The following is a 15,696-nucleotide window of genomic DNA, read 5'->3' on the forward strand; positions in this document are numbered from 1 at the left end:
GCTAGAAAAGAGAACTGCACTGCTATATCCCACAAAGAGTATGTCAAATCTCACAGCCTCTTCTCTGCCCACATTTCTCCCCTGACTGCTCCACCCTGCTGAAGGCTGATGAGCAGCCCCATGCCCTCCACACCACCTTCTTCCCTGACCTCTACAACCGGAGCTCTCCTGCTCACATCCCAATTCTCTCTCACCACAACCAAGCAGGCATCATCTTCAGTCTCAGACATAAGACTCAGTGGCTCTGGCTGTTACTTCATTAAATCATTTAACAAATGCATCTATTATGTGCAAGGTAATAGAACAGGACCTGGGATTTTAAAACTGAACAAAAAAAATGGGTCACTGCTTTCACATCCTAGCAACTACAAAGAAAAATGGTTATGCTTAAATCAGCAGCAGTAAACATGCACCTTGAAAACTAAACTGATGTGTGTTTTCCCCTAATTTCCTTAGGTGGTAGTGTTTCAACAACAGCAATCTGAGGCAAGAGGCAAATACCAGAGGCAAAATAATTTATAAGCAAAAAGAGCAAAATGGAAACAAAAAAGACGTTACTTACTGATGTAAATGCCAGCAGCTCCTCTTCAGTTAACTTATGTACTGGGTTATTCTTTTGAAAATTTGTGCTTTGAATTAAAGAAAAAAATTATTAATTTTAAAATACATTGTAGCTAATTGTAGCTAATGAAATATATATATATATACACATATATATATATGTATGTGTATATATATATATATACACTTTTTTTTTTTTGGTACTGGGGATTGAACTTGGAACCTTGTGCTTGTGAAGCAGGCGGCAGAACCACTGAGCTAAATCCCCAGTCCCTGAAATATAATTTTTAAAAAATAAAAACAAATTGCTATATTTTGTATCTTTTAGCAGAGAGTATAATAATATGGCATTATATTCACATGTAGAAATGAGTTTGCCAAAGATAAGTATAATAAGTAATAAAATGCTAACAAATGAAATGTTGAAGCACTTAATGCCAATATAACTTGTCTTGCTAGGAAAAAAAGAAATATAGTCTATGCCACTCAGCAAAGAAACTCAAATGCATTAATGTGGATCCAGCTCCCCTTCATTAAACTTATGAACTAGAGTAGTAAAAATTATGATGTTGTCAAAGAAGCATACAATAGGAATTCTAAGATCCTGTTGATACAAGTATAATTAGGTGAATCAATTTGGAAAACAATTTGGTACTGTCTTGTAAAGTGAATATTCACAGAGCCTCAACTCAGTAATTTCATCCTAGATCAAGAGCTCAGAGAAATTAATGAACGGGTGGACCAGGCGTGACATACATAAATATCCACAGTGATGCTGTGTATAACAGGAAAAATCTGAAAACAATCCAAATGTCTAAAGGAAAATGATAAATTGTGATATAGCCCTCCAATGGAATGCCACCTTGAAAATGTAATGGCAGCTAACAACATGAATCACAGAAACAAAATAATGAGAGGAAGAAAGGAAACCACATGTCATAAAATAACACTTTCATAATGCTCAAAAAGGGGAAATTAAAGCAGTTATATAAAATGTGAGACTAGGCTGTTTTTTAAAGACAAGAAAATGACAAACGCAAGATTTATGACAGTGTATTCTTTTTAGGAAACAGAAGAATGAAATACAGAAAAAGCACATGGGTTGGGCTAATGGGATTTGTAATCTACTTCTTAAATTGTATGATGGGTTCACCACATGTATCACCACGTCAAGCTACACCATATAACTTAAATTTATATATTATATTAATTACTTTGCATATAAATAGTACATATATTAAGGATGGAAAGAAAATATCACCTCATAAAATCATTTCTCTCAGTTTTCAACACTGTTTGAGGATTTTATAATAAATATGAAATGTTTATATAATAATTTTTTTAAGCCTATTTTTATTGTTAGTAAAAAGGAAAAGAAGAGAAAAAAAAGAAAAATAAAGTTGGGTATAGTGGTACATGCCTATAATCCCAGCGCTGTGGGAGGCTGAGACAGGACGATTTTAACTTTGAGCTCAGCCTAGACAACTTATAGCAACTTAGCAAGACACTGTCTCAAAACAGGGCTGGGAATGTAGCTCATTGCAAAGGCCCTGGGTTCTATTCTCAGCACTGAAAAAAGTCATTACAAGATAAAAGAGTATCCAAAATGAAGCGAAGTTCTTCTCTCATATAAAAATTCCAATTCTAGGGCTGAGGATTTAGTTCAGCAGCATGGGCACCTACCTGGTAAATGTGAGGTCCTGAGTTCGATCCCCGTACCAAAAAATAAAATTCTAATTCTATAACGCATTACATAAAGTTATACAGATAAAGTGAAATGTTACAGGCTTATTACAAATATTTACGAAGGGGAGCTGATGTAGCCCAGTGGCAGATCGGTGTTAGCATGTACAAGACCCTCAATTCCACCCCAGGCGCCAAAAAGGGATAGAGAAGTGGAGGAAGAAGAGAAAGGCAGAGGATAATAATTTTGACATACTCACTGAGTTGAGTCACCATTATTTAATATAATTTACTGTCTTAGGCTTACAAAATATTACAATGCACACTTGAAAATCACATTGTTAAAGTAAAAGGGAACTAGCTTTCCCCACTAAGCCATCTGAATTACTCAAGGGTTGCTGTATCTTAAGGAATTCCTCCCATAATAGCTATGCATAAAAGCAATCAGGTCCACTGAGGAATAAGAGACAGTGGGGCAAGTTCCAGAGTTCGGTCTTTAGGTAAAAATCAAATTCAATGTCAGGGCTGGGGATTTAGCTCAGTGGTTCCGCCGCCTGCTGCACAAGCACAAGGACCTGAGTTTGATCCCTGGTACCTGAACCCACCAAAATCAAATTCAATGAGGAGGCGGTGAAAGGGAAAAGTCCAGGGAAGGAGCAGAAGTCACTCTTGTGTACAGTCTGTCAGAATTCACCTTCTTCAAGTCTCTTTTCCAACCACCCCCATCTACCACAACGTCCCAGGCCCCCCTTGGGGCTGGTGGCCATGGGAATCAGACAGAGATGAGGCACTGTAACCAAATCACACTTAAAACACTGTAACTCCATTCATGTGAATGATCTGTTCGTGGATATTGTAACCAAACATTTATAAACTGCATCAGATGTTCAGATTCAGAAATAAGTAAGTAGTTTCTCCTTAAACTGCCTATGAAATCCATTCAGCTCTTTCATCTATTATCTATATTGAGCATACACTGAGATCATATTTGGGGAAAAAGTAGTATTTGAAGCATTTGAAGATAAGCAAATAGTATTTGAAGATAAGCATTTTCTTGGTCACTCCCTCAACTGTGAAGTTTGACTCACATTTCTAAAGTTCAACTGACAAAATGCCCACATTTATTTGGTTTAATTTAATTTCCTGATGAACTGACAATTATGAATTTGCCAAAATAACATTTTTAAAAACAGCTTAATGAAGAACTCAAAATTTGGGGTCAGTTAAATGCAGATTCAAATCTTAATTGCTGCTCTGTAATTCTGAGCAAGTCATTTAGCCATGTAAACCCTGTTTTCCCATGTGAAAAACAGAAAAATAATAATCCTTAATGTTAGAATATTAGTGAGATAAGGTGAAATACATACTATAATGCCTAGCACATAGTATTTCTCATAAACATATTGACATATTATGTATTATGTACTAAACAAGTAATTTTTTGTAGTAAACCTAAACTCCGTCACTGGAACCAAATAACACAACAGGACAATTGCCTTGGACTTAGAAACAGAATCCTGTATGCACGGTTCTTCTTCAGCAAACAAAAAGGGACTGCAGAAATGAACTCAACTTTTGCATAAATGAAAACCTATTATCAGTATATGGGAGGAAAAGAAAAAAATAACTTTACATAGGAATAGCCTAGTAAATGACCACTGTAATAATGTGTGGTCAAAGTTAATTTCACCAGTAATAGGACAAACAAAATGTTTTCTACTTCCTAGGAAGCAATGAGAACCACAAAATTTTATTCCTCTGGTATCTCTGCTAACACTGTGTAAAATAAATGTAATCATTAAACAAAATTAGACAAGCTCAAATTACAGGAAAGTCTACAAAATAACTGGCCTGTAAATTTCAAGTGTTAAGGTCATAAAAGTCAAGCAAAAATAAAAAACTATTCCAGATTGACAAAGACTAACAATACATGACAACAAAATAAGACACATGTGTTCTGGACTGGATCACTTCTTCTAAAGGAGATTATTAGGACAACAGAGAAAATTAGAATGGGGTCTGAGAATTAAATGATAGTAAAGTTGAATGTTAATTTTCTGATTTTGATAGCAATATTGTGGGCATATAAATGCTGCTGTTTGTTGGAAACACACTAAAGTATTCAACAATGACAGATTATTGGGATTTTTTTCTGGATGGTGGTTTTTTGAGACAGGGTCTCGCTATGTAGCTCAGGCTGGCCTCAAACTTAGTGATCCTCCTGCCTCAGCCTCCTGAGTGCTGGGATTATAGGCGTGCACCACCACACCTGGCAAGAATGACAGATTATTGTGTTGGAAACTTATTCTCAAAAGTTGTTTGCATGGCCCTCACCTTGCAACATTTTTCAAGTTTGAAATTATTTCAAAATAGAAAAGAAAAAACTATTTCCACTGCATATAAGATTGTACAGCATTTAAAAATAATTCTATCCCTTAAAAATGTAAATATCAATATTCTCAGATGTGAAAATAGTCACTCTCACCATTTTTGTTTTGTTTTGTTTTCGTTTTTGTTTTTTTGGTACTGGGGATTGAACTCAGGACCTTGTGCTTGCAAGGCAGGCGCGGTACCACTGAGTTAAATCCCCAGCCCTTGTTTTGTTTTTTAAGACAAGGCCTCACTATAATAATGTAGGCTCAGGCTGGTTTCAAACTTGTTATGTGACCTGGGTTGGCCCCAATCTCATAATCCTCCTGCCTCAGCCTCCTGAATGCTGCAATTACAGGCACTCGCCTATTTCTAATACTTGTTAAGAATCTATTCCTAGCCAAGATTAACCAAAGAAATTTTGTTTATGAAGAAAAAAGAAGAGGAGGATACCAACTTACAGGAGACTCCTACTCTCTAAAATGGGGTGCCCAAGAATTCCCTCTCTCTCTTCAGAAGCACTACAAATCTCTATTATTCAGAACTTATGGGATCTTCTTAAACAAAGATTTCCCTAAACATGAGAGAACCAATATGCAAGGTAGCCAAACCAGTCATGAACTTACCAGACTCCAAGGATAACAGCAAGCTCTTCAGCACAAAGGTCAGGCATCTGAAACTGTTCACAGTCTGCGAATTTTATCTCATTCAGAACAGTATCATCATTGAGCTCAAGATTCTGGAATGAAAAAGAAAGTATTTAGATCAAAACTTAATCTGATTCAGAGCTTCCTATAGATAATTCAGAAACTGTTGAAAATACCTAAGAGACTTTTACAGTGCGCTTTTTCTTATACTTTCTATTTGAAAGAAAAGCTGTAAGGGGTATGTAGGCTACCTAATCACTGAATATGTTAGCCTACAGGCCTATCATTGAATATATTAGCCATTGATAATCTCCATATCTAAATGGCCCCTCTGAACTCTCCTGCACCCGAGACCTATCTGTTCTTCTCCATGGTTCTGCCGCCTGCCTCGAAAGCGCAAGGTCCAGAGTTCGATCCCCAGTACCCAAAAAAAGAATGGGAGAAGATGGCACTGTAAGTGCCACATTTCGCTTTGGTGTGACCTCTGCTGGTGGCATTATGGAATTGTTTTAATTAAGTCATTTTAGACAACACACTGTCACTGTGGATCCACTTTCAAGTACTGAGTGTCAGTTCTTGAAGAAACGAATTTTGAGGTGGTGTGGGAGAAAAGAATGCATCTTATAAAATGTTATGGTGAAGGCCATCATTGACCTGTGATTAGGAGGAGTTTTAAGTATGTTACTAAAAATCTAATGGGCAGTTAAGGGAATTACTAAAGAGAAGTGTATGAGCCTACCAGATTTCAATGTAGATTTTGTCTTTTGTTTGTTTGGTTTTTGGTACCGGGGATCGAACTCTGGTCCTTGCGCTTGCACAGCAGGTGGGGAACCACTGAGCTAAATCCCCGGCTGTAGATTTTGTCTTTATTAAATGAATTTAAAAGAAAAAAACCTTTAATCTGAATCATTATACAGAATATCATAGATGGATAGTAGGTATGATGGTTGAGTGGCTCAGCAATTCCACACCTTAGGGCGTGGGAGATTCACCCTAGGGCTGCTCCTGCCTGACTGTTATAAAGGGGAAATGGGGAAGGTCGAGCTCTCTTCTGTTCCTTTGGAGGAGCTCCAGTCTTTGCCTTCCAGCACAGACCCTTCAGCTTCCTGACACAGACCCCCATAAGACACTGCAGTGAGCTCTGAAACGTTGACTGAACCCTTCGGTTTCCAGTGTGCGGACAGACCCTCTGGACTCCTCCTCATCTGACCCTTTGGGTGGCTACTGTAAGCTAATCTCGTAAATTCTTCTATATATCTATATATCTTATGTTCTGTCGTTTCTTTAGCAAATACTGACTGATACAGTAGGGATAAAGTTAACTTACCTTTTTGTTTAAGATTATATAATGTCTACATATGGTGAATAAGCTGTTTCTTGTAAAATACACATTTGAGGATAATTTACCTTGTAGAAATGAAGATGTACCATCTATAGCTCTGAATTGCACTGACAATAATAGTAAGAGGGAATAACACTATTACTGATTGGGCCTAATATGCAAAAGTCTCTCTGCTGGTAAATTTACATACATTTTCCTATTCATCCTCCAAGTAACCACGGATATTTCTATTACCATTTATGGATGAGGAAATAAAGAATTAAAGAAGCTGATCCAAGCAGGTGGCAGCATCAAACTTCAAAGCGTGGTCTTTCTTTCTGTCTCTAAATTCTAGTCTAAAATATCAACTCCTCAATAATGTGCCTCAACAACATAGAGTGACCAGCTCTGACTGTTATATAAATCATGGGTTATTAATGATAGAAAGGCAAACTGACAAACTGATTCTGAAATTTATATAGAAATGCAAGAGATCTAGAACAGTCAACACAATTGAAAAAGAATAAAATCTGAAGACTTAAAGAGTACTTGAGGGCTGGGAATGTGGCTCAGTGGTAGAGGACTTACCTGGTATGTATAAGACCCTGGGTTTAATCCCTATACCACAAGAAAAAAAAGTACTGATTTCAAGAATTATTACAAAGCCGAGACAGTGTGGTACTGGCATAAAGACAGACATATAAAGGAATGGAAGAAAATAGTCCCAAATCCAAGAACCATGTATGTATGGTCCATTGATTTTTCAACAAAAACACCTGTGATTGAACAGGTATAATCTTTTTAATAAATGATGCTGAAACAGCTAGATAGCCATTGGGGAAAATGACCCTCCATTTTTATCTCATACCATACACCAAAAGTTAATCAAAATTAATCACAGAACTTCAAAGTAGAAGCTAAAACTGAAAAACAAAACAAAAACAAAAAACTTCTAAATCATAAAAGAAAATCTTGACAGTCTTGGGGTAGGCAAATAGTCCTTAAGACAGACACACACAAAAATAAACAATTAGAGAAGAGCTCAATAAACTGGAGATTATCAAATTTAAAAGTTCTGCTCTTTGGAAACACTGTTAAGGAATTAAAAACCAGGCTACAAACTCAAAGAATATACTCATAAAACTTATCTGAAAAAGAACTTTTACTCAGAATATGAAGATTTCTTGGAATTTAATAATAAAAAGACAAGCCAATTTAAAAACCCAATTTAAAAATGGGCAAGGGCTGGGGATTTAGCTCAGTGGTTCCACCACATGCCTCGAAAGCACAAGGTCCCGAGTTTGATCCCTGGTACCAAAAAATAAAAAATAAAATAAAATAAATAAAAATGGGCAAAAAATTTGTACAGGCACAGTCAATGCCCACTTGTCATCCCACCTACTGGCGAAGCTGAGGTAGAAGGGTTGAAAGTTCAAGGCCAGCCTGAGCAATATGGCAAAACCCTGCCTAAAAAATAAAATAAAATGTGTATAGAGATTTCATAAAAGAAGATAGATAAATGGCTAATAAGCACACAAAAAATTCTTCAACAACACTAAACACAGAAGCACTAATTAAAATCAGAATAAATATTTGAATGGCTAAAATTTAAAGACTGACAGGGCCGGGGATTTAGCTCAGTGGTTCCATCACCTGCCTCACAAGTGCAAGGTCCCGAGTTTGATCTCTGGTACCAAAAAAAAAAAAAAAAAAAAGACTGACAATACTAAACACAGGCAAGGATCTGGAACAATTAGAACTTTTATACACTGCTAGTGGAAATATTAAAATGATACAATCACAGAAAATAGTTTGCCAGTTTCTTATATCATATGAGCCATGAATTCTATTCCTAAATAATTTATTCAAGAGAAATGAAAACATGACCACAAAAATATATATACATAAATACTCATAGTGGTTTAATTTGTAACAGCCCAAAACTCAATGGAATACTATTCAGTAATATGCATACTGACATATGCAACCATACAACCATGCAATTTCAAAAAAAAATCATGCTAGAAAAGAGGCCAATTGTAAAAGAGTGCATATTATATATTCCCATTCACATAAATTCTAGAAAAGGCAAACTACTTGTAGTCATAGAAAACAGAACAATGGTTGTTCAGAACCAGTGGAGTAGGAATTAACCGCAATGGTGCAGAATAGAATTCTTTAGGATGACAGAACTTATCTTGACTATAATGCTTAGGTATATGTATGTATTTGTCAAATTCATTAAATTGTAAAATTAAGATGGGTCAATTTTCTGTAAGATATACCTCTATAAAAGTAATTTTTAAAAAATGAATCACTAGGGGCTGGGGATTTAGCTCAGTGGTGCCACCGCCTGCCTCCCAAGTGGAACATCCTGAGTTCGATCCCCAGTACCAAAGAAAAAAAAGAATGCTTCCTGTTTATTGGGCCGGGGATTTAGCTGCCACCTGCCTTGCAACCACAAGGTCCAGAGTTCGATCACCAGTATCAAAAAAAAAAAAGAAAAAAGAATCACTAAAGAAAAAAAAAAGAAAGAAAAATGAATGAAATGAGATACTACCACAAATGAATGAAATACTAGCACAAACATACTCAGGTATGTTTGGTAAAAATTAAAAATGGACAATACCAAGTATTGGCCAGAATGAAGGGCACCTGGCACTCATACATGGATGGTAGGGATGTAAAATTGTACAACTATTTTGGAAAAGAGTTTGGTACTGTCTCATAAAGTTTAAAACGCACTTACCACACAACCCAGCCATTCCATCTAAGTATTTACCCAAGAGAATTAAAAATATATGTTCACTCAAAAGACAACATACAGTCTTTCCAAGCTGCTCTATTCATAACAGCTACTATATTAGATAGAAACAATTCCAACATACACTAACAGCTGAATAAATCAAGGTGGCTTATCCATCAATTAAATACTACTCAGCAATAAACAGGGGTCAACTACTGGTGTTACAACACAGATGAATCTCAGAAATACCATGCTAAGAAGTCAGACACAAAAGAGTGCATAATACGATTCCATTTATGTGAAATTCTAGAAAAAGCAGATCTAATCTGTGATCAGTGGGAGAGAAGTGATTACAAAGGAACCTTAGAGGACTTTCTCAATGTTTCTACTTTTTCATTTTGGTGGGAGTTATATGGGTCTATGTACTTTTCAAAACTCATCAAACTTGGCCAGGGATTTAGCTCAGTAGTGCCGCACCTGCCTCACAAGTGCAAGGTCCTGAATTCGATTCCTGGCACCAAAAAAACCCACCTCATCAAACTGTACATTTAAAATAGGTACATTTTAAAGCCGGGTGTGGTGGCACACAGCTGTAATCCCAGCACATGGGAGACTGAGTCAGGAGAACTGCCACAAATTCGAGGCCTGCCTGGGCTACACAGTGGGTTCAAGACCAGCCTAAATTACACAGCAAGACTTTGTCTCAAAATAAATGAATGAATAAATAAATAGGTAGGTGCATTTTATATAAATTGTTCCTCATAAACTTGATTTAAATATTTTTCTAACTCAACAAAAGTAGAGCTAAAACAAGGGAAACTTTAGAAGCCAAATGGAAGTAGGCAGAGATTCCAGTTTTGGCAGGGTGGAAACTGTCTATGGTTAAGAGGTTGAGCTTTGCATATGGGAGAAAGGAAACCAGTTCACCTGCTCAAATTACAGGCCAAAGGGGCAGCTTCCTTGTTTACCCTCAAATTCACCCTGACTCTAGGCTTACCCGCCATCTACAGGGTTTCAAGAAAAAAGTACTACAATCTCCAACAAGTAATGACCTGGAGGAACACAAAACTTGAGGTCACTCCTCAATTCCCAATGTAATTGCTCCTCCCTGAATGAGTAGCCTTACCCATTAAGACCGGGCTGACAGGTACACAGCACACCCTTGTGGCCATCCTTTTTCACCACAGACCTTTCATAATTTCTAAATAAAATTACATATGATTTAAAATTTTCTGACACAAATAAAATGTTAAAAAATAAAATGACAACATATCAAAACATTATTACAATAAGATATAAAAAAGAACATTATTAATTAGATACTTTACATTCTTTCTTCATGCAGTTGTTACCACAGTATGAATTTTACACTTCAGGCCCATCTCAGTTTGGACCACCAGCCTTCAGGTGCTCCACTGTCACTTGGCTAATGGCTGCCATGGCAGGCAGTGTGGCTCTAGGGTCCTCAAACTCTCATCTTTTAATATCCTTTCAGAGTTATATCAACTTGCTTTTGTCTACATCCAGTGTTTAATAGCACATCTGTAGACTGCCTTTACACATCTTATCTGATCTTTAACGAAGTATAATGTGGCAAAAACAAACGAGGAAATGATCCCAGTGAGGATGTGACAGGCAGTGAGGATGTGACAGGAACACATTCTCTTCTTCTCCCAGCCCAGGACTCCTTCTCCTCCACCACAGAAGGCCTGAGCCATGTCACGGTTCCACAGGGAATTATTTGCCAGATAGAATGAGGCAATTAAGTAGTTTCAATCTTCATTTAAGATTCTCTACATTCCTCTTCAACTGTTTTTGCAATTAAGATGGCCTACTACAGTATCTATTTAGATCCAAGTTTCTACAAGTCCGCATAGTTCAATACTTCTCCATCTTAGTCCCACTTGAGCATCAGCATTCTACTGAATCAAGAAATCAGAACATAATCTACCACTAATATGTCAGACACAACATATTCAGGATTTATTTATTTTTGTATTAAATTATTTTATTGGTACATTGTAGGTATACAACACAATTACATTTCTCACTGGAAATTGTACCTTTACATAATGCATCTTGGTTCTTATTTTTGCCCCATTCCTAGCCCTCCCTTCACGCCCTCCACCCTTCCCTATTTACAAAGACTTTATTTCCATTTTTTCCATTTCTCATCATTTGTCCTCTCCCTTCTTTCCTTTCCCCTGCCCCTCCCACTACCCCTACCCCTTTGGACCTTTTCTTCCTATTTTACATTATCGATTATTCATTCTAATCATTGGTACATTTTAGGTATACAATATAATGACATTCATCATTGGAAATTTGCACCTTTACATAGTCTCTCTTGGTTCTTATTTTTCACCCTTGCCCAGCCCTCCCTTCAACCCCTCCAGTCCTATTTACAAAAATTTTGTTCCCATTTTTCCATTTTCTCATATTAATCCCATTCCCTTCTATCCTTTCCCCTAGCCCTCCCACTTCCTTCCCCTTTGCCCCTTTTCTTCCTATTTCACATGACCTATTACACATTTAGTCCTTATTTACACTTTCAGTTTCTCACACCAGAGAAACTATTCGGTATTTATACATGTGTGTCCTATTTATTTCACTTAAGAGTATCGCCTCAATGTGCATCCACTTAGCTATAAATATCTCTAATTTCTCATTTTTTTATGGCTGAGTAGTACTCCATTTTATAAAAAAACCACATTTTCTTTATCCAGTCTCCAGTTGATGGGCATTTGGGCTGTTTCCAAGTTTTAGCTATTACAAACTGCGCTGCTATGAACATGGGCACACATATATCACTGTGGTATGATTCTTTTAATTCTTTGGGGGATATTCAGGATTTAATGTGCACTTCTTTTTTTTTGTTTTTTTGGTACCGGGGATCAAACTCAGGACCTTGCACTTGCAAGGCAGGCACCAGAACCACTGAGCTAAACCCCTGGCCCCTTAATGTGCACTTAATGTCAAAGGCAGCTGAGCAAGTGTGTATTTCTGTTTTCTATAAATATATCTTTTAATTTATTCTCCCCCCTACCCCCTCCAACAGGTGAACATTAAAGAACAGAGGCAGTGTGTTAGATTTACACAATGGTGTGGCTCATAATTGCTGGTTTACTGTACCCTGCTATCCAACACCTCTAGTCCATGTAATTCTCCGATAATAACACATTATAAATCTAGGAAAGCTCAAAGGGAAAATACTGTGCTCCTCACTGGCAGTAAAGGTATTGCATAGCCACAATTCCACAAGGTATATTTTCACACTGTAACATTTCTAATCAGGACATACTTTTGCAATCGCCAGAACTGGTATGGTGCTTTTTTCCCCAGAAGAGTAGTTATTAAATACATAATGGATTTTATAATCTATTAGAAGAAAAGAAATATGATATACAACTGTTTTTGTTTTGGTTTGGTTTGTTCTTTTGGTGGTAACCCAAGTCTCAGGCAAGACAGACAAGAGTTCCCCTACTGAGCTTTACTGCAGATTACTTTTTTTGGGGTGGGGGTGGGGGGACAGGGTCTCACTAAGTTGCCCAGGTTGGATTTGAACTTGCAATCCTCCTGCCTCAGCCTCTTGAGTTCCTGGGATTACAAGCATGCACCACCACATTTGATGATATATAACTAATTTAACATGATTCTATCTTCAATTCTTTTTTTTTTTTTTGGGGTACTGGGGATCGAACTCAGGACCTTGAGCTTACAAGGCAGTTGGCTGAACCACTGAGCTAAATCCCTGGCCCTATCTTCAATTCATGAGAATAAAAAAAGTTGTTTCTATCTAACCCATATCAATATTACACAACTAATATTTGGCATTAGGTCATAATTAACAAGGACTGTAAGATTATCTAAATGTATTTTACTTCAAATATGAAAAGGTTAAATAAATTCTATATTAAATTATATATCGGGCCGGGGATCTAGCTCAGTGGTTCTGCTGCCTGCCTCACAAGTACAAGGTCCCAAATTTGATTCTTGGTACCAAAAAAAAATTATATATCATATTTTATACATTCTTTACAAGAGTCATCATTTCATATTTATCATAATCAAAGACAATTTTCAATAGGAGAACACAGTAAAAATATGCATTACTAAATAAAATGCTTAGATTTCAGAATTAAATCTCTTTTCATAGACACTGTGTTATGACCTAAAACTCAAGCTTATGCCAGTTCATCTAAGGTGTAGAGAGAGGGCTGAGGAGGGACCAGAATATATCAGGAGGAAATAAAGAACGGAAGCAGGCAGCAGCACAGTTCCCTGACCAGAACCAACCCCAGTGGTATACACTTGTGCTCAGTCACAGCCACTCATCCTTCACAGAGCGCAGTCTGTGCCCTGTGCAATCTGATCCTTGAATTCCTACCACTCTTTTCATTCACTCTGGGAATCAGTAACTGCCCCTCACAGAGGTTATCACAAAAGCAAAAAATAAAGCATTTGGTCTAACCCTAGGAAATAAGCAGTATGTCTCAAAGGCCTTCCTTGAGACATGGTAGCTGCCACTCCTCCCGCTTAGCCAGTGATGGCAAATCTTTCAGAGCATTCAATGATACAAACAGCCCACTGCACCACACGTGCCATAGGTTTGTCACCACTGCACTTATCCCTAGCCTCTTGCCTTGGCTTAATTCTCAGCACAGAAACGATTTCAGTGTTCAGTGTACCTAAGGTAATTATATTTGCAGGTTCTTGAGGGAAAAGCAGAAAAACATGGGCTTTAAAGAGTAAAATTAATCAAAGAACAAACAAAAATGTAGGTGTGGGATTCTGGGAATAAAAAGTCTAAATTCTAATAGCATCCATTGAAGCAGCTAGAGACACATTTAAGTAAAACCTAATCGAGATCATAAATTCAAGCGACAAAGTCAGAATGCATTAGACATGTCAAAAAAGCACACTAACGAAGCAACCAATCCAATAATGACAGAGTAACAAAAGGGAGATCATAAAACTGATGAAAAGGAATCCTGATCATTGGTTTACATATTTAGAAGAAGTCAAAGAAATCTCAAGTCTCTGAACGCTGACAAACATCCACAGAAAGCGAAAGTACAGTGAAAATACAGTAGCAGCTAGAAAAGTTAGTTTCTCTTCAGTCTTCAAGGGGGTAATACATAACTGACTGCATTATTAATTCAAATTTATTGAATTCTATAAGTAAAATACCATTTATTTCTCCTTAAGGGTAAAAAATAAAGTCTTCAACACAGTGTTCTCCCAGCTACCTTGAAAAGGCTTAAGAGGGGAAAAAATGAAGCCTTTTCCTACCCCACTTGGGGCATCTGCAGTACTCACCTACTATTAATGATTAGACCTGGGTGTTAACTCAACTAAGTAACTTACAGTCTGACTTACCTTGGTTAAACGTTCCTGAGGGGTGGGTGCTGGACTGAATTCAGAGTTTGAAAGGCCATCCCCTTCCCTTCTTACATCCACAATCAGTTGTGCTACATAATTTTCCTGGAATCGTGTTCTTTTTCCTAATACACCTGAAAAAAATGAAATTATATCTATAGAATTGTCAGTCAGATCTACAGAAGAGTCTGTCTGGAACCAGAAGAGACCTAGAATAGCAAAAGATCTACAGTAGAATCACGCAGTAAAATGTTTTCACAGTGCTTTAGAGTTGGTAAGGTGTTTTCTTAATTTCACATAAGAGAAATCTAAGGGCTAGTGATGTTAAAATGATGTACAACCTGCAAGACTGTAAGGCCAATAAGCATGGTGCAAGACTGAAACCCAGTACTTCTGCCACTGGATTACTCACACTCACTTATGCACCAAACTGCTCTGCAGAAAGGAGTAACTTGTTAAGTACTGTGGGTAGAAGAACTATTATTATCTCTGTACAAGGGATGAAAAGATGGAGGCTCTGGGGCATAGTTCACTTGTCCAAGATTACAAAGATTCTCTCCATCAGAGCCCAAGTTCAAAGCTACAGTCTTCAGGTCCTAAACTGCACAGTCTAGTACAGTACTCTATCTGGCTTTACATAACACCGATTGTTTCTAATGTATCTAAAATGATACACTGCCAAGTAGCTGTTGCAGACCACTTTAGGGAAGGAAAGGTTTCAATATCCATTCTCTGGAAAATCTCAGATTACAAAGACAAGGCTGAGAAGTCTGGATTTTATACTTTGATGCATCTGGCTGTAAACTATGCATCAACCTTTTAAACATGTCATGCCAAAGACAGCCACTGAAATGATTTAACACAGCTTATGTTTTCATAGTAAATGGGGAGGGAGGCTAATTCTCATTTTATATTTGTGAGCATCACATTTTTAATTTTTTTTTTTCCATACCAGGGATTGAATTTAGGACACTGCGCTTTCAAGGCAG

At 37.2% G+C, this 15,696-nt stretch overlaps 1 protein-coding gene across 5 annotated transcripts in view; it reads right to left on the bottom strand.

Annotated features, from left to right (window-relative positions):
• The window catches only part of Ttc27 (tetratricopeptide repeat domain 27), a 254,203-nt gene that overhangs the window by 199,406 nt on the left and 39,101 nt on the right, over positions 1 to 15,696 (bottom strand). For all 5 annotated transcript variants that reach the window (XR_015453011.1, XR_015453012.1, XR_015453013.1 and 2 more), the window contains exons 7-9: positions 14,708 to 14,841; positions 5,241 to 5,353; positions 563 to 629 (exon numbers count right to left, since the gene is read on the bottom strand). Coding sequence is in view for 1 of the 5 variants with exons in the window: in XM_021253706.2 (XP_021109365.1) it covers positions 563 to 629; positions 5,241 to 5,353; positions 14,708 to 14,841 (314 nt within the window). In the remaining 4 variants the exon portion in view is untranslated. The remainder of the gene's footprint in view (positions 1 to 562; positions 630 to 5,240; positions 5,354 to 14,707; positions 14,842 to 15,696) is intronic.

This window comes from Heterocephalus glaber, unplaced genomic scaffold (genome assembly GCF_053883595.1).
Source record: "Heterocephalus glaber isolate CG9 unplaced genomic scaffold, H.glaber_assembly_v1.0 deba00001457, whole genome shotgun sequence".
Classification (NCBI taxonomy): Eukaryota; Metazoa; Chordata; class Mammalia; order Rodentia; family Bathyergidae; genus Heterocephalus; species Heterocephalus glaber.